Below are 20369 nucleotides of genomic sequence, written 5' to 3'. Positions count from 1 at the left end.
CTTGGAACTAGTGGCGTGCAGTCAGTCCGTTAAAACCCTTCAAAGTTGGGGTGACAAAAATGGTGGTGGATAAGTTAAAATTATTAAACGTTCTTCCCCCTTTTAAAAAACAAGAATACATGCGTTTAATAAATGACTTAAGTACAGCAGATTAACTCAAAAGTTTGTCTGATGGAGAGTGTAATTGGTCCATGGTAGCCAATCAAAACTGCTTACTATCGTGTGTTAGTACCCTTCACAGGATATTCTGAAGTGTTCTGTAAATTAATTGTATAAGCAGAGCGACAGAAAATCAGACCAATCAAATAGATTATTTTCACTTTGGGGGTTGGCCTTCAGCAGTCTGCACTTTCACAGTGCTATGAAAAGGAGGTTACGCATTGTGCGAAAAAAGACCACAAACATTCACAGGGAAGAATCCAACTGCCAAACATTATTTTATTTATACGTATAATTGTCTTCAAAATGAACAAACTGAAACCCAGAGGGTAGCTGGTTTATCCACCTGAGACCCAGCAAAAAAATGTTTTGAAATTTCATTTTTTTTTTTTTATATCAATATAGTGTCTGAGGGAACAAGATACATATCACATATATGTTTATGTGTATAAATACATATTTTGTGTGAAAAAAAAAAAAAGTATTCCTATTTTATTTGATGTCCTCTGCAGAGGATATTAGGACCCAGTGACTATGAAAGTAAAGGAATGTTTTTTCCATTCAAAACACTCGTTTTAAGTTTTGAGCAGATTTTCTTCTATAATACATAGCCAGCAACACTGTCTTAAAGAAAATGTAAAATATATATATATATATATATATATATATATATATATATAAATGATGTGCATGTTTCTGTTTTTTTTTTTTTTTTCACTCCTGTAAGAATTAGTAGTGCCTGCATTTAACTCTGGAACAGCAATCTCATTTCATAGGAATATCTAATATTTTTATAGAAAACATGGTTATTTTATTGTTTTACCTTTTTCACCTGCATTGTGTGAAAGCACCAGTATTGACCTCCTCTACAGAGATGTGTATTTATATGAATAAAAAAGATAAAAAAACAAAAAAAGTTGTCGTGGCCAAACCCCAAAACATTAGGTATTTCTGAAAAGCCCAAAGTGTCTAATTTAAGATACTGTAAGACTGACTTGGCGTATGGCATGCATGGTCTCTGAGAGAAATAAGTAAACCAAAATGTGCCAAACCCCTAAGTGTAACTATAAACAGCTTAAATTGTGTGCATTCTATCAGATTTGTATACTAACTGTAAATACAAATTGCTGTATGCGTGCCTTGTCATGGTGTTTGTAACTTGTATCAAGGCCAAAAGATTTGTAAAAATATGTCAGGCTGATGTATACATATAGTAAATGACCCCCATAAAAAAAAAAAAAAAAAAAAAAAAAAACAATAGGGAAGTAGTTACCTCAATTAATGTTGCTTCTTAAAAGCATATATTGCAAAAAATTTTGTTGCTACATAGGTTTACAATGCATTGTAATAAGTGTCACTTGCGAAAGCTATGTACAAAAGGCCTTGTGGGTGTTCATGAATACTGAATATTGTTACTTGTCTGTGTGTGGTGAAAGTATGAGGAAGTTCTCTTCAAAGTTCACATCTTGTACTTATGATTGTGCAACACCTACACTCACCTAATTTTACAGTTAGTGAGAAAGGGTTGGGATGCATATAAATGGCTAAAGAATAATAACAATAGACCTTTAAACAATCCAGAACCCATATTCACACTCACTTCCAGGAAAGGATCAGACAACTTGATAAAATCAGGTCATTAGTCTTTAGTCAGTGCTGGAAAAAAGGGCTTGAACACTTTCTCACTCACACCAACAGAGAGGAGGTTTGCTCTGGCTGAAGGCTTACCAGCTTTCCACAGAGAACTCCACACGTCTCAATTCCTCTGGCTGTGTTACTGTCAGCCAGCAGCAGGAACCTGTAAGTCAGGTCTCGTGGGATTAAAACCCGCCTCAAGCCTTCCACACGCTGATCTACAAACAGACAGCCACATATTGTAGTACTGTTAATAATCAGGATTTTGGAGGTGGGGGAACTCTAAAATACGGTGCTGATTATGGTGCCCCATATGAAAGATATGACATGACCACTGCATCCCCTCAAAACAATGACCTGTGTTATCACCTTTATGTAAATGTTTCATATAGTGAAAGACTAATAAATCAAATGATAGCTGGCCATTTTGAGATCAGCATCAGCCAATAACCATATCCAGTTGGCCCGATTACCAGAAGTTATAATTAGTCTTTGGTCAAACTTCAAAATCTATTGACAGCCTTGTTAACATACTTTAAAATTTTAATAATGTTCTAATAATAACATTTTCTGTATTCAAATATTTTTATAAATATTAAGTCTAATTTACCATCATTTAATTGTATTATATAACGGCATTATATCAGTCAGCGGCTACCCTACACTGTAGATATTGTATCAGCATCGGCCATTATTAAAACCATTTCAGCCAACCACTATATACATATATTTGCTTGAAAATACACTGATATATACAGTATATGAATAAATATTCAAATATAACTAAAGCCTACATATGGTAAGTGTTGGTCCAGTGGTATGATTCTTGTTTTGGATGCGAGTGGTCCTGGTGTCAAAACCCTTCTGCATATACAACTTTTAATTAACCAAGCAAAATTGTTACTGTATATCAGTGGATGTATATTAGAAACATGTATATCTGGATCATTCCAGTCCAATTAAACACCTGATAAAAATACAGATCACTAACAACATGAATATGAATGAACAGCTAGGTTAGGGCACTCACTTTGTACAGCTGCTAAAGTGGCTGCTGGTTTAGGTACAGGGACCACTGATTTATTACGATTGGGGTCAAGGCGTACATGGTTCTTTGGGGTCTGGGACAAGCAGGACCCGTCGGTTTGTTCAGGCACTTTGGGGACAGCTTCTTCCCTGCGACTGGCCAGCTCCTGTCTACGCAGTTGGTCCTCAAAGTAGCGGAACTGCTCGGACTCGATCTGCATCTTCCTGAGCTGCGCCACACGCAGCCTTTCCTCCTCCAATAGAGACATCTTCTGCAGTCGTTCACCACACATCTCAACAGACATGGCTTGGCTCTGCACAAGTATTCACACAAAATGACACATTACTATGAAATTCACTCTTGTGTTCTAAGATTATCCGAACATAATGAGCAGTGTTCTCACAGTTCTTGGCCAATGCATTCCCATCAATTTTCCATTCATTCCTGATTACTAAATGTGGTAATAATTAAAAAAAAAAAACTTTTAATAAAGATTGCTCTTAAAAGCAATTTCTCTAACATTTAACATTTTAGAGCTGAACATAACTATAGCATCATTTATATTCACTACTGAAAAATCCATTACTTTTTAAGATTTGATTACTTTCCATTAATTTTACATTAAAATTCCTGATATTTCCAGGTTTTCCATGACTGTGGGAACCCTAAATGAGCTTTAGAACTACAAAAAGTTGTCTTTAATACAGGATTTTGATATGACTGAGCAGTTTTACTACTGCTATTTCTTACCTGACTCTTCAGATAATCACTGTGTTCCTTGCTGTATTTCTCATGGAGAAGTCTCTTCAACTGATCCTTTCGCGGAAAAGCTACTTCCTGTAATTTCTGGACATAATGAATGGATAATGAGGCAAACATTAGGGGTTGTGTTACAGACAGTGAGTACCAGATCGATACAAGCTAGCTCAAGCTCTCAGGGGGAATTAAATGATTTTTGAATGTAGCTGGGAATAAAGACACTTTTTAATATTTTGCGTTCGGGGAAACTCAGCAAATAGAATTATTAGGTTAAATGTTTTTATTGTGTCAAGTGAACAAAGATGACCAAGCACAAAATATGACAAATATATTCAAATAAATATCCTTGATGACATAAGAAATGAGAATGTCATAAATCTTAAAGGAACATTCTGGAATCAATACCAGTAAAGCTCAACTGGAAGCATTTATGGCATAATGTTGATTACCACAAAAAAATTATTCAACTCATCCCTCCTTTTTTTTTTCTTCTTTTTTAAAGAAGCAAAAATCAAGGTTAAAGTTAGATTTTAATGAAAGTAAATAAATGGGGCCAATTTTTTGTAGGGTTTAAAGGAGAAACCTGAAGCTTAAAATTTTATAAAAGCACCTACATTAATTATTCTGTTAAAACTTGTGTATAATTTGAGCTAATAAGTTGTTTAAATAATTTTAGTCATTTTAGGGTTTACGCTGTTACGTCACCATGGCAACAAAGTTAAAATTTGATATAATTTTACACAGAAAAGGTTAGTAAGTGATTTTACACACTAAAATTGTGCACATTGTTTACGTCTTGTGGCTATACTTTTGAAACAGTGACTATTTTTTTTTTTTTTTGTGATTAACATTTTATTAATTTTCAAAAGAAAGAAAAACAAAACATATATACAGTGAATCGATATTAACACCTACTACTTCCCCTCCCCGATCAAGAACCCCACCCCAAACGAACATCCCAGTGGTCTTACATAAGTACACACATTTACAGAGAATAAAATAATAAATATATATATATATATATATATATATATATATATATATATATATATATATATATATATATATATATATACACACACACACACACACACACACACACACATATATATATATATACACACATACATACACATACACCTATAATAAACATACAACTCTAAACTATACCTTTCTCTCCACAGACTCACTGCGAGAGCCCCCCAAAAACATCAAATATCTACCCCATTTCCCAATAAAAAAAATCCCATATCCCCAGCCTTCTACATGATACCTCTTCGAAGGCTGCCACCCTTCCCATCTCTTTGCACCATTCCCGAATTGAGGGTGCTCCCACCGACTTCCAACCCCTTAAAACAATCTGCCTGCCCATCGCACTAGTGAGGATCCAGTTATTTATGTATTTATCACCTACGTCGATGACCGCCCCATCACCCAAAACACAGAGTCTGGGGCAAAACTAAATCCGAATGCCCAACACGTCACACAGAACACTCTGTACCTTCAACCAAAATTCCTGAATCTTAGCGCACCACCAAAAAACATGGGCCATGTCTCCTTCCTCTGACTGGCATCGCCAGCAGGTGGGTGTGTCTTTGAACCAAGCCTATACAATTTAGAGGGGGTCCAATAGAACCGATGTAAAATCTTGAATTGTATAAGGCGCACCCTTGCATCTCTCGATGCAGTTTTTATGTTTTTTAAAATCCTAGCCCATTCTCTCTCCTCCAATTCCAGGTGTAAATCTTTTTCCCATAATCTCGAGAGTGGTTGAGACTCCGTCCCCCAGACTCTGAATTAATAAGGAGTAATACACTGATGCCTCAAGACCCTTTCCAAAAGCAGAAATCACCACTCCTAGAGTATCTGCTGCTTTAGGGGGGTGTATGCTACTCCCAAAAATAGTACAGAGCAAATGGCGTAACTGAAGATACCTAAAAAACTGAGATCTTGGGATCCCAAAATACTGAACCAGATTTTCAAAGGATCTCATCACACCGCTCTCGTAAAGATCACCGAGTGAATTAACCCCCCCCCCCCCGCAATCCACTCTGACCAACAAAAAGGGGACTTATTAATGCATAGTTTGGTGTTTAGCCATAGGCTCGAGGCAACATTTAGATAAATATCTGAATTAAACACTCTGGACACTTTTGTCCATACTGAGTGTAAATGTGAAATAATGGGGTGTGATTTAACTTCTCTATTTAGTTTGATGGAAAGGCTGTGCAACGGCAAAATAGGGGCAAGGAGTTCTTGTTCAATGCAGAACCAGTGAGGGGCTCTTTCAGGTGGAAGCGACCAATGAGCCAAATGTCTGAGACCGAATGCATAATAATAAAACAAAATCTTGGGTAGGCCTAGCCCACCTTTGTCAATCGGCCTATGTAATTTATTGAAATGTAGTCTGGGTCACTTACCACTTCAAATGAAAGACTCCGCTATGCTATCAAATTGCTTGAAATAAGAGAGGGGGACATCTACAGGGAGAGACTGTAGCAAGTAGTTAAATTTTGGAATACAGTTCATTTTAATAACATTAACCTTCCCAATCGTCGATAAATGTAATGAAGCCCACCTGTCTACATCGCTCGAAAACCATTTTATTAAAGGATCAAAATTAACTCTGACTAAATCAGACAAATTTGTTGGAAATATAATGCCCAAATACTTAATGCCCTGTTTGGGCCACTGGAAGGCGCCTGGCTGGAAGGCCGTTACTGGACAGTATGCTGTCAAAGCCAAAGCTTCGGATTTAGACCAATTGACTTTGTATCCTGAGAACTTGGAAAAGGAATTAATAATTCTGTGGAGGCAAGGCACAGATCTAGTGGGGTCGGAGACGAATAATAAAATATCATCTGCATAAAGCAAAAGCTTATGCGCCACACCTTCCGCCATCACCCCTGGAAAATCATCATCTTTTCTTATCGCGGCTGCTAATGGTTCCAGGGCAAGACAGAACAATAATGGGGAAAGAGGGCAGCCCTGATGGGTGGTCCTATCCAGAGTAAAATAATCTGAAATTAATCCATTTGTTTGTACTGCTGCTACAGGGTGTTTATAAAGTAACTTAATCCAACCAATAAACGTACTCCCGAACCCATATATTTCCAAAATCTTAAAAAGATAATCCCATTCTACCATATCAAACGGCTTTTCGGCGTCAAGTGAGATGGCAGCGACCGGAGTCTGATCATTCGCCACTGACCACATGATGTTGATGAGACGCCTAATGTTGTCAGAAGAGCTGCGGCCCCGAATAAACCCCACCTGATCTATATGTATAAGAGATGTCATAACCTTACTTAATCGGTTAGCCAAAATTTTAGCCAGAATTTTTACATCTAGCTGGATCAGGGAAATTGGACGATAACTTTTACACTCGCTTGGATCTTTGTCCTTTTTAAGAATCAGACTGATCCAGGCTTGTGTCATGGTTGGAGGAAGCTTTCCATTCTTTAATGATTCAGTATAAACTTCTAACAAAAGTGGAGCCAGTTCTGTAGCATAGGATCTAAAAAATTCAGCAGCAAAACCATCTGGCCCCGGAGCCTTACCAGTAGGTAGGGACTTGATTACCTCGTTAAGGGCAGTGGTGGCTCAGCGAGGGCAGTGGTGGCTCAGCGGTTAAGGCTCTGGGTTACTGATCAGAAGGTCGGGGGTTCAAGCCCCAGCACTGCCAAGATGCCACTGTTGGGCCCTTGAGCAAGGCCCTTGACCCTAACTGCTCCAGGGGCGCTGTATCATGGCTGACCCTGCACTCTGACCCCAGCTTAGCTGGGATATGTGAAAAAAAAAAGAATTTCACTGTATATGTGCAAAATATAATGTGTGATAAATATAATTAATTAAAAAAAAAATTTAATTAAAAGTTCTTCCAAGGTTATCTCAGAATCAAGAGAGTTTTTTTGCTCATTCGTCAGTTTAGGAAGATCTGATGGTTCCACAAAGTTCCTAATATCATCATCATCAGTAGACGAAGACGTGGAACTATAGAGATCAAGATAGAATTCTTTAAAAGCATTATTAATATCAATGGCTGAGGTAAAAATTTCACCACCAGCAGATCTCACCGAGGGAATAGCAGAAAAAGACCCTCTCTGCTTAATATATCTAGATAAAAGCTTTCCTGCTTTGTCCCCCGACCCAAAGCATGACTGTCCTGCCCTGAACAACCAAAACTCCACCCTCTGTGACAGAATAGTATTATACCTGTATTTCAATTGGGTCAATTCTCTGAGGCCACCAGATGACACACGGCGCCTCAGCACCTTCAACATTTCCTCCCAACTCCACAAGTTCTCGTGCTTTGAATCCCTCGATAAATGAGGCACACTGTACGATCCGGCCCCCAAGAACCGCCCCAAGTGCCTCCCAAGCCACGCCCACAGAGGACACCGAGGACCAGTCGGTCTCCATATAGACACTGATTTCAGTCTTTAACATTTGTTGAAAATCAGGACCTCACAAAAGGGATACATCAAAGCGCCAACTACATGATTTCCCCCTTTCCGTATGTGGCAACATCTCTAAACTCACCAGGGTTGTGATCCGAGACCAAGATATTTCCAATTGAGCAATCAACAACAGATGAAATGAGGGACTTCGATATAAAAAAAAAATCTATTCTAGAGAAAATCCTATGAACTGATGAAAAAAAAAATTATAATCCCTACCAGATAGACCAAGACCTTCACAGATCCCGTGAAGCGTCAATGTAGCTCTAGGGGGCCTACACACCTTTGCTTCACTGCGATCAAGGACCGAGTCCATCAAAAGATTAAAGTCTCCTCCCAATATTATATCATGAGGGGTGCCAGCAGCCCGCAACATCCCTTCAAGATCTATAAAAAAGCCCTTATTATCAGCGCTAGGTGCATAAATATCAGCCAAAATCATCCTTTGCCCCCGAATTTCTCCCAACACAACAATGACTCTTCCTAATTTATCTTCAATCTGTTTGAGACATTTGAACTGCAGATGTTTATTAATCAATATAATGACTCCCCTGCTCTTACTTGAGCCAGCACCAAAGAAAACGTGTCCACCCCATATCCTCCCAAATTCCTCAGCTTCCCGTGGGGAAAGATGCGCTTCTCGAAGAAACACTATATCATATTTCTTGCGCTTAAGAACAGAAATAACCTTCCTTCTTTTTATGGGGTGCCCCAACCCATTTACATTCCATGTGGAGAGAGACAATCCATTCATATTAACATTTGACATATTGATAAAATAAAAAAAAAAAAAATGAGTGTCAAAAACAAAATTATACAGACCACATTCCCCATCAATGCAACAACCAAACCCCGAACTTCCCCCGGAACAAAAGAAACAGAAAAGAAAAACGTGCGCATTAACCCCACGCACGAAAGCGCCAACCAGCGACAATCCCTTTAAACTCAAAGAGTGCATGTACGCATGCGAGAACCCCCACGACAACCCAGCCATCGGAACGCTCGAGTCCGGTGTTTCTGCTCAAATTTTGTGAGACACAATTACAATAACAGAAAATACTTTGTAAAACAGACCCCAGCCAACAGGCAGAATAACAGAAAAAACATGAAGATTCATTCACAGAACTGTCTTGAAGGTGTGTTCCTCCACAAAATAAACTCCAGCTGATGTAAAGCCATTCAGTTTCCTCAGACAGACAAACAAATGATCAATGAGCCGGCTGTTATGAGTGCAGCAGATGAGGTAATCATTCTACTAGGAGGCATAAGCACAAAGAACAAACATATTTAACCACAACTGTCCCGAAGTTGTGTAATTCCACAAAACAAGCTCCACCCCTTAGGCAGAGCCAGCGCGAAAAATAAAACCGGCATCCCGGTTCCTCGGATGATCAAGAGCCAAACTAACTAGAAAAACTAAAAAAACACCATAACTTACTCAGCCCGTCAACTTTACAAAAGACGTCCTTTATGTGAGCATATAGATATCCTGTGGTCATCCAAAGTGTCCATTCTCGATCTGGCCGGGAACTTAAGTGTAAAAAAAAAATCTTCCATCAATGCAAAATCTCTCAATCTCAAAATTTCTTGGAATCATGCCATAAAACAAACTCCAGCCGCTAGACGGAGTCAACACAAAAAGAAACAAAAATGGCACCCAGCTTCCTCAGATAAGAGTTTCTCAACCGCGAGTCAGTCCACTAATATAAGAAACATCAAGAGGCTTATTCAAATGTATTTATAAAGGAGAGTGCCCATTTTGGACAAGTAAATACTTTGCGACCATTCTTCGTTTCTATTCTCAGTTTGGCCGGGAACATCAGAGCAAACGAGATCTTTTTCTGATGTAAGAGTTTCTTGCATTCCTTGAACCGATCGCGTTTCTCTCGTGGAATTCGCAAAGTCTGGGAACAAGAAAATATTATGGTTCTTCCAAGAAAGCTTCCCTTTGCTCCTCGCCTGGCGCAACACGAGATCTTTATCGGATGATCTCAGAAATCTGGCCAGAATCAATCTGGGCCTGTCTCCCTCAGCAGTTCTCCGAGCAGGGACTCTGTGAGCTCTCTCGATTTCCAGCTTGTGGCCTGTTATGTCGAGCAGACTTGGGAAAAACTCGTCCAGGAATTTCACCATATCTCTGCCCTCTTCATGCTCAGGAATTCCAACAATTCATTTGTTATTCCTTCGACTCATTTTCGAAATATTCCAGTTTTTCCGAAATTAATTCCAAGTCTGTTTTGGACGTGGGCGGATTAGCGGTTAATTCCCTTTCCGATGACTCAAGATAATCGATCCGTTTTTCAACTTCTGTCACTCTTGTAAACAACTCGGAAAATTTTGTTTCCATCGCCGTAATCGATCGACGTATTACAGCGAGATCCTCCAAGTCAGCAAGAACCTTCGTCAACATCACCGACATGTTGGACAACTGACACTGAATATCTTCTCCCGACATGCCGTCCAAATTGTGTCTCCAGTCCGCAGTCCCGTCAGAGGCCTCAGCCTGAACACGTAAGTGTCTTTTAATGTCTCCAGAATCTGAGAATTTTGACTTCTTTGTCATATTTACCTCAAAGAGCAAGTATGTAACTGGGTGCATCGAATCTCACCGGATCACAACATGAAAATAATTAAAAAACTAGCAAAGTTCGCAGAGCTCGTGTCTCACATGAATGACTCTCGCATGGCGTCACGCGAACCCTCGAAACAGTGAATATTTTAACATTTACCGACTGGCCCCCATTCACTTCCATTGTAAGTGCTTCACTGTAACCCAGATTTATTTATTTTTTTAAAGAAAAGCAGGAACAAGTCGAAATTATTTTTGGTAGTAATTCATATTATGCCACAAATGCTGTTGATTGAGCTTAACTTGTGTTGAACCTGGTATATTCCTGTAACAAAGAAAAAAGTGACTGTTTTAAAGGACCCATGAAATGTGAGGTTTTGTGGCTTTAGTTCATGTGTATCAGCTTTGAACCAATCTACATTCTAGTTTACTCAACTTTTTATTTAATATAATTAAAAATAAAAATGCTCTCTGGAATGAATGCACCTACTTTCATATCACCTGCAACCAATGAGCAAGTAGCAAATAATTGTTCATGGGTTGGAAGTAAACTACAGGCTTCTGGCCATGTAAAAAAAAAAAAAAGACAATGCCCTGCAAAAACTTTCTGTTTCAAAGGGAAATATGTCAACACAAAAGAAACAAAACTGTGTTAGTCAAGCCATTTCATGTGGTTCTTTTTTGTTTTTTATGCGAAGTTTGTCCGTGAAACAATCTGTGATACGTGAAGTGATCAGGAAAAACCGTTTGAACTGAGACTTGAAGTCAGTTTCATGTCACTATGAAAGAAGAACATGTCTACACAAGGCAAACCCACCATGTGTGGCACAGCGAGGAGCTGGGAGCCTGACAGGTTCTCTAGCCAAGGTAATGGAGCATGATGCTAATCAGATTTACAGTGAGCTGAGCGCCACAGGGCTCCACCAGTGCCGGGGACTTACCTTCATTATCACTTGCTTCTCAGGGACATTGCACTGCTGATACTCCCTGTGACATGGGAGTTTCTCCACAAATAAACTGTATAGAAGTGAAACAGGAAAACTGATCTATGGATTAATGGCAATGAATTATACAGTCGATTTCATGACAGAGGAAATGAGAGAATGAAATTACAGGCGCATTACATCAATTGAGAAGCTAAAATAAAAAGCATTTACAAATTATGACACATTTGCTTTATATTGGATTGTGGCAAGGTATAACTTGAGACTGAAAGATTAAATTAAAGAAAGTTTGGACACACCAACTCTTTTCCACATTTTCATCAAAACTATGAAATAGTACTGGAATTATAAGGTGACCAAAAATTTTAAAAAGGAATATTTCACCCAGAAATGAAAAGTCTCTCATCATTTACTCACCCTCATGCCATTCCAGATGTGTATGACTTTATTTCTTCTGCAGAAGACAAAGATTTTTAGAAGAATATTTCAGCTCTGTAGGTCCATACGCATGAATGGGTGGCAAAAAAATGTAAGCTCCAAACTGCACATAAACACAGCAAAAAAGTAATCCATACGAATCCAGTGGTCAAATCCATATCTTCTGAAGCAATCTGATAGGTGTGGGTGAGAAACAGATCAATATTTATCTCCTTTTTTACGATAAATTCTCCTCCCTGACCAGTAGGTGGTGATATGCATGAAGAATGCAAATCACCAAAAACAAAAGAATGTAAAAGTGAAGAGTGATAGTAAAAAATAACTTAATTATTGAACTATTTCTCACACACATCTTTCATATCGCTTCAGAAGATACAGTATGGATTTAACCACTGGAGTCGTATGGTTTACTTTTATGCGGCCTTTATGTGCTTTTTGGAGCTTCAAAATTTTGGCATCCATTCACTTGCATTGTATGGACCTACACAGCTGAGGTATTCTTCTAAAAAATCTTTGTTTGTGTACAGCAGAAGAAAGTTATACACATCTGGGATGGCATGAGTGTGAGTAAATAATGAGAACATTTTCATTTTTGGGTGAACTATTCCTTTAAACAAATCGAAACTATTTAAAATGTTGTATTCTTATATTTGAGCTTCTTCAAAGTAGCCACCATTTGCCTGGATTACAGCTCTGCACACCATTCTCTCAACCAACTTCATGAGGTGTCAAACTGGGATTGTTTATAAACTGGATTGAAGCTGTCAAAAAGTCTTTAAGATCAGTCAAGTGTGTCCAGACTTTCACTGGCTGTGTATGTGAAGACTGCTAATATACAAAAAGACAGTACGTGATGAATTTGTTGTAGAGGACAAAAGCATTCTCCAGACTGCCCTCCTCTAGATAAATGGCTGCCATTCGCTCCATCTCCACGCCAGAGCGGAAGTAGCGCCGTGGGGCGATGTCTTCATTTATCTCGATATTGTAGCCCATTTTGCTAAGGGCCCGGACGCGCTCGACCGCTGGCAGAGTGATGTCAGTGTGGTCCGGCTCGGCCGCTAGCTTCTTCTGCAAAGCATCAGAACACAGAATGTTTGGCCTCAGATTGACACAACATAAGCTCTGTTCATCACCCAGCTTGGGTGAAACCGGAACACCCAGCAGCACTCATGCGGAGTTCCTTTCCAGCTCCTACTCCAATGACAACAGAGCCTCTGTTTTAGGGTCACTGAAAAGAGTGGGCGTCTGATCAGCATACAGCAGGAGCTGTTACACTTGTTGGACAGTGCACATGGACACAAAATCTGTGAATGCTGGTGGAAAGCCAAATCTACTGTATAGACACTAAAATACTGCACTATTGTTAGCCACCAGGAGAGGGTTACTGTCAGGGTTATTATAGTTTTTAATTTTTTTTTATTTTTTATTTTTTCTCCCCAATTTGGCATGCCCAATTCCCACTACTTACTAGGTCCTCGTGATGGTGCGGTTACTCACCTCAATCCGGGTGGTGGAGGACAAGTCTCAGTTGCCTCCGCTTCTGAGAGTCAATCCGTGAATCTTATCACGTGGCTCACTGTGCATGACACCGCGGAGACACAAAGCATGTGGAGGCTCATGCTATTCTCCGCGATCCACGTGCAACTTACCACGCGCCCCATTGAGAGCGAGAACCACTTAATTGTGACTACGAGGAGGTTACCCCATGTGACTCTACCCTCCCTAGCAACTGGGCCAATTTGGTTGCTTAGGAGACCTGGCTGGAGTCACTCAGCACACCTTGGATTTGAACTCACAACTCCAGGGGTGGTAGTCAGCGTCAATACTTGCTGAGCTACCCAGGCCCCTTGAATTTTGTTTTTATTTTTAAATTTGTCTTTATAGTTTATTTTTGTTTTCATTAGTTCTCACTTTATAAATGTTAGTTTTTGTCTTTTAGTTTTTTTCAGTGTTTTCTACAACCCCCATTCCAAAAAAGTTGGGACAATATGAAAAATGCTAATAAAAATAAAAAGGAGTGATTTGTAAATTATTTTCACCTTTTGCTAAATTGAAAACACTACAACTACACATTATATGTTTTACCTTGTGAATTTCATTGTTAATTTTTTTTTTATGTACAGTAATATCAAATCAGATGATTGCAACACACTCCAAAAAAGTTGAGACAGAGGCAATTTAAGACTAACAGCAATTTATGACTAATAACAATTTGACGAGTTAAAATAACAAGGCAATGTAAAACAGGAGATGATTGTGAGGCAATCGTGTCATTGTATACATAAGGAGCCTCCAAAAACCGCCTAGTCCAGCAAGAGCAAGGATCATTCGAGACTTGTCAATTTGCCAACAGATGCTTCAGCAAATAATCCAGCACTTTGAGAACAATGTTCCCCAAAGAAAAATTGGAAGGATTTTGGGCATTTCACCCTCTACAGTGCACAATATAGTTAAAAGATTCAAGGAATCTGGTCAAATCTCGATGCGTAAAACCTGTGCCAAGTAAAATATGCGGATCATGGATGGTCCTAACGGGAGCAGCCGAAAGAAGATATTTTATGAGGTAAATGTTAAATAATTCCATGTGTTAGATGTACATTTAAAACTTGACTAATCATTATAACCTATAGGCTAATTGAGTAAAATTCAACCTGAATTCATAGTATTGCGATTATTGCAAATTAAAAATACAGGCATCTAAATATGTGTATTCATAGGCATGTACAGTTTACTTTTCAGATTCATCTCTTTTACTGGGATTCTGTTATTTGATTTGTGTCATAATTCAGTTATTCAATTATTCTCCTAAATTGTAAAAATATATAATTATATGTAATATTTGATTTAGTATTTCACATTAAACGACAACAAATACACAATGAGGAATGATATTAGATGTATTTAATACATTCTGTCAAAAGCAGATGACACCTGGGACAAGTTTCTTCTTGACCCTGGTGGGGAGTCTTCTTACCTCAATAGTGGGGTAAGATGACCCCATTTCTTAAATTACAAATTTTGTGCTATGACAACTAAATTAGCAAATGTTTCTATTTTTCCCCATGAAATTAACGAGTTTTCAAACGAAAACCTATTAGTGTGGACATAGGTATTTTGGGGCAGCCAAAGTTAAAGCAACAGTTCACCCCCTCGCCACCTACTGGGTACCGAGAATGTAAAAAAAGGGAGGGTCATGGAGTGGTATGGATTAATATTATGCTGCCTTTAAGTACTTTATGGAGCTTCAAAGTTTTGATCACAATTCACTTGCATTGTATGGACCTACAGAGCTGAGATATTCTTCTAAAAATCTTCGTTTGTGTTCAGCAGAAAAAAGAAAGTCATACACATCTGGGACGGCATGAGGGTGAGTAAACAATGAGAGCATTTTCATTTCGGGGTGAACCATCCCTTTAATGCGTTAAGTGATATCATTTAAATATGAGTAATGATGGGAAATTTATAGTGTTATTGCTGTCTAGTGGCATTTTCAGGTTTAATGAAGGCTGATTGTAAAGGTGTAACATTTTATAATGTAGGCCTACTGTGTACCAAAAACAAAACTAATAAACATTTGTCCATTTCTATTTTGTTTTTAGTTAGTTTTGGAGAGAAATTAATTTTAGTTTCAGTTTTTACTAATAATGTTAATTTTTATTTCAGTTTATATAAATGCTGTCATTCAGTTTTTGTTAAGGATAATAACACTGGTTTTGATTGGCCAGAATAATGTGAAGTGTGAAGGGGGCTTACATCTGTTTCTTGTCTCCCTCCCACTCCAGGATGGAGGGATCTGAATGAAGGAGCAGCTGCAGTGGGAATGCTAATGGGAGTGAGTCAGAGGAAGCCATTCCATCCCTTCAACCAACCTCAGATCATCTGTCCCTCGACCACCCACCTTTGCTCCCACAATACCACTTACCAGTGTGCTGAAACTGAAGCCCTGGTCCATGGTGAATTTATGATGTTGGCTGGTAGGCTCCAATCCTCCCTATGCATCCATCTGTCATCTCCCAAGGTGATTCCAAGCTGAGAAGCAAGAAACATTGCATCTGGCATCATGGCAAGTGCTATTAAGAGGCCACCTGGTCAATACAGTCTCTCTGCCTAAAACGATGCTTTTTGTTTTCGGTTACTCAACAGTGGCTTTGGCTTACAACCCTTTGCTACCATATTCTTCTTAATCCATGAACACAGTTACCATGCCTAGTGCAATTCCATGGGGATTATCAAATAAATCTTGGTGTCTTGGTCAAACAATCTGTGCTACAGTTGCTATGACAGCTTGTTACCATGCAGCAAAATATGGTGACTCATGGATATCTTCAGCTGTGAAAAAAAAAAAAAAAAAAAAAATCCTTGGCAAGCTTTTTCACTCAGCATAAAGCTGGGCACATATTGGACAGATGCTCTGACTGAGGTTGTTTACTCTTTGAAAGCTACACTTTTGCAAATGAACATAGGCAAATGAAAATGTATCACCACTATAGAGCAAAATATTCAGGTTAATGCTGCCATGGCAACTTAAATTAGATGCACTGTTAAAATAAGAGCACAGTGTAAAATAGATTTCACAAAATGGTGAGATTTTACACCGAGCAATCACTGATACTCAAGACCTTGCCTTTGCATAATGTGAAGTTGCATTTAATGAATTAGGAAAGTTTAAATAGTTAAGCAATTTCACGTTTACCCAACTTCTAGAACCTGTTCTTTTGCAAGAAAGCAAAGAATGGTTTAGTGGATAATGAGCCAACCACTGTAAAATATAACAAATATATATATATATATATATATATATATATATATATATATATATATATATAACCTGGTTTGGTTCAGCCACCAAATCTGACAGAAGGAAAGTACAACAGACAGTCAGGACTGCTGAGAGGATTATTGGTGCCCCCTTGCCCACCCTCCAAGACCTGTACATTTCCAGAGTGAGGAAATGTGCTGGTAGAATCACTGGACCCCACACACCCTGCCAACTCCCTTTTTGAACTGTTGCCCTCTGGCCAGCACTACAGAGTACTGAGCACCAGGAAATCCAGGCACAAGAACAGTTTTTACCCTCAGGACATTTTCCTCTTGAACAATTAAACTGCCTCAGGTCTACCCCATAGTGCAATAATGTAAATACATATCTCATGTACATATGTAAATTCACATATTTAATTCAATAACTGTACATACCCCTACCTTGCATATATATTACCACATGCACATACACCATTCTGTTATATGTCCTATTATTTGTATGTTTATTTATACTCTTACCTTGTTTTATATTCTGTGTCTCACTGTAATGTTCTGTGTGCACTTGTTTCTCCTATCACCAAAATAAATTCCATGCGTACGTGAGAACACTTGGCAATAAATCTCATTCTGTTTCTGATGTATTGTATATATCAGTATATAATATATGGTGTGTGTGTGTGTGTGTGTGTGTTTTGTTCAGCTCTAACGAGGGTTTAGTAAAATCACAAGAATTTTCAAGGAGGTTTGAGTGGTTCTTCAACATACTTTGAGAGCTGAGTAAATGAAACCATTGCTTTCGTTTGCAAACATGTTTATGTTAGATCATGTTAGATGACTGTGTCTCACCTCAATACAAAATATAGCCTAACTTTTAGATTATTAACATGATGACTACTATATCCTATGTGTTTATGTACCAGGTAGCCAATGTCTGACTAGCAATTATTAATCTATTGCTATACTATGCTGGAATGATGTCAAAGTTTATGACAGAAAAAGAATATACCAGCTTCCAATAATATATTATATAGGTCTACATTATGTTGCATGTATTTTAAATTAAATGGGCTAAATCTTTTAAACTGTGAGCATTGTAGGCAGAAAGTAGCATTGTAACACTATAACGTCTATCTCTCTACATTCAAAACTTCTCCGAAAGAGAAAATGTTGTCTTCATTATAGCTCCTATGTGACACTGCTTCATCTGTCACTATAAAATGATCATTCTTTAAATCTTATGGTACAAATTCCTAAAGCAAGGATATGCTTCAATCATTGAAATCATACAGATCAAATGATACAATAACTTATATCTGTGAACATGTGACACTGAACAGGCAATGATACAGTTTTACCATCTGTGGCTTCAGACAAGATTCCAACAATTTCATATAAGCAGAATATTGTACAGAAACTAAAACAATGTGTACTAAAATATACCAATAATAATAATAATAATTGGCAGGTCTCATTTAGTAATACAATGATAAAGTGTATAAATACAATAAAATACTCACCTGTAGGTGATGATGGGCTGTTGTGATCCCATACTCCACATTCCTACAATCGTCACATGTGGCACATGCTAGAATTCCGCGCGGAAACAGGGAACTCGCCTAAATAAAAGAGAAGGTTTTTATTATTGTCTAAAACTCTCGGCCTTTTGCCTTTGTGCATCATGGAAGCTTTGTCACTTTTGCATGTATATACGCACAGGGCTAAAATGGCTGATTGCTGTCTTTCCGAGCGAATAAGCCTGCGATGTCAGACGGTTTGCACGGAGCTCCGCGAGGCAGATGTCGCGGCGGTAAATTTAGTGGATGTGTTTCCAAAATCCGTGAGCTGCCTATCTAGACAACATCCGAGTCAACTCAGCTGAATAGACAGGATTTCTCAATGATGACCCAAATGCTGTCGATCCCACTAGGTTCTGAGTCCTGAGTCACAGCCAGTGTGACCGCTCAAGGGGGTTGGGAATGACAGCGACATCGGAGCGCGAGGTGTAATGTACGACTGCAAGTGTCATCAGTGCAAATCACGACGTACACCTGATGGTGATGGTACACCATTCTTCTCCAATAGTTTACATTTATTTGGCTTTTTTCTTATCCACTAGATGGACAGGCACGACTTCTCTATTCGCCAAATTAAAGGAAATATTTACTATTTAAAAATCATTTTTTTTAGTAAGCAAGTGAATTGATTGTTCTTTTGGTTAAATGCAGTCAGAAACGTTGTATGTCACCAGTTGGTATCTCAACTGTATTTCTTTATTAGCTATGTGCATGATTTAAAAAAAGTCTACAGGAAAGTCAGGAAGAGTGTCTTTTTTAATTAATTCTATGTGATGCCCTTTTATTTATTTATTTTTTTTTATTTTATAAGTATTTAATTTGTATTTTTAATTATAATTTACCTTTATGTGGGCATTGAATGCAGCCTAATTTTGTGAAAGTTAAAAAAAAATAAAATAAAAAAAATTTTCACTGATTATTATTTGAGCGATAGCAGTGTACAACAGGGCTAAAGGCCCCCGTAAATGTGCATCATCCATTGACAAGACTGTTGGTATATTTTAGAACTGAAAAAAGTAGGATCTTAAACTTTTGTTAATCTTCTTAGCCGACACAATTATTGGCCAATAATCAGTCAAATTGGCCAAACATTGGCCCAGTTAATCAGTCAAGATGATATATCCATTTGTCATTAAAAAGTTCCGTGGTATTACCATGTTTTTTGAACATGGTACCGTAACAATCCCATGTTTTTTTGGTTCATGGTTTTCTTTAAAGTAGGGTACAATGGGGCAAAAGGCCCTTTTGATTTTATTATCTCCAAAATCACTAAACAGCAACAAAAATTACCACAGGACTTTCCTAAACACCTGTTTGTCACTCTACACTGCAGAATATCTTGATACACTCCAATCTTGATAGACTTTGTACCAGAAAAAAAAAAAATCCTTGAGGTGTGCCTGTAGCCACATTGTACCCTATTCAGAACAGAACTAAGCCATAACACAACATAAATTAGCCACAATACAACAGAAATAAGCCAGAACAGAAATAAGACATAACAGAACAGAAATAAGACATAACAGAACAGAAATTAGCCACAATACAACAGAAACAAACCATAACAGAACAGAAATAAACCATAACACAACAGAAATAAGCCACAACACAACAGAAATAAACCACAACACAACAGAAATAAGCCATAACACAACAGAAATAAACCATAATACAACAGAAATAAACCACAACACAACAGAAATAAGCCATAACACAACAGAAATAAACCATAACACAACAGAAATAAGCCAGAACAGAACAGAAATAAGCCACACCACAACAGAAATAAGCCACAACACAACAGAAATAAGCCAGAACAGAACAGAAATAAGCCATACCACAACAGAAATAAGCCAGAACAAAACAGAAATAAACCAGAACAAAACAGAAATAAACCAGAACAGAAATAAGCCAGAACAGAAATAAGCCATACCACAACAGAAATAAGACATAACACAACAAAATAGCCACAACACAACAGAAATAAGCCAGAACAGAACAAAAATAAGCCAGAACAGAACAGAAATAAGCCATAACAGAACA

The 20369-nt window shown here is 38.1% G+C and overlaps 1 protein-coding gene across 4 annotated transcripts in view; it reads right to left on the bottom strand.

The window, feature by feature from the left end:
• stambpl1 (STAM binding protein-like 1) overlaps positions 1-18862 on the bottom strand; it is a 39506-nt gene extending 20644 nt beyond the window's left edge. The window contains exons 1-8 of one of the 4 annotated variants that reach the window (XM_051674634.1): positions 18467-18862; positions 18270-18368; positions 15914-16020; positions 12842-13059; positions 11551-11626; positions 3572-3667; positions 2825-3134; positions 1888-2012 (exon numbers count right to left, since the gene is read on the bottom strand). In XM_051674634.1, the coding sequence (XP_051530594.1) occupies positions 1888-2012; positions 2825-3134; positions 3572-3667; positions 11551-11626; positions 12842-13059; positions 15914-15943 (855 nt within the window). In that variant the 5' untranslated portion in view covers positions 15944-16020; positions 18270-18368; positions 18467-18862. The remainder of the gene's footprint in view (positions 1-1887; positions 2013-2824; positions 3135-3571; positions 3668-11550; positions 11627-12841; positions 13060-15913; positions 16021-18269; positions 18369-18466) is intronic. The other 3 variants (XM_051674635.1, XM_051674636.1, XM_051674637.1) reach the window with 3 other exon arrangements.
• Between the last annotated feature and the right edge of the window lie 1507 nt (positions 18863-20369).

Source organism: Myxocyprinus asiaticus, chromosome 36, assembly GCF_019703515.2.
Source record: "Myxocyprinus asiaticus isolate MX2 ecotype Aquarium Trade chromosome 36, UBuf_Myxa_2, whole genome shotgun sequence".
Lineage (NCBI taxonomy): Eukaryota > Metazoa > Chordata > Actinopteri > Cypriniformes > Catostomidae > Myxocyprinus > Myxocyprinus asiaticus.
Note: the sequence above shows the minus strand (reverse complement) of the source record. Positions and strands in the feature narration are given on the sequence as shown.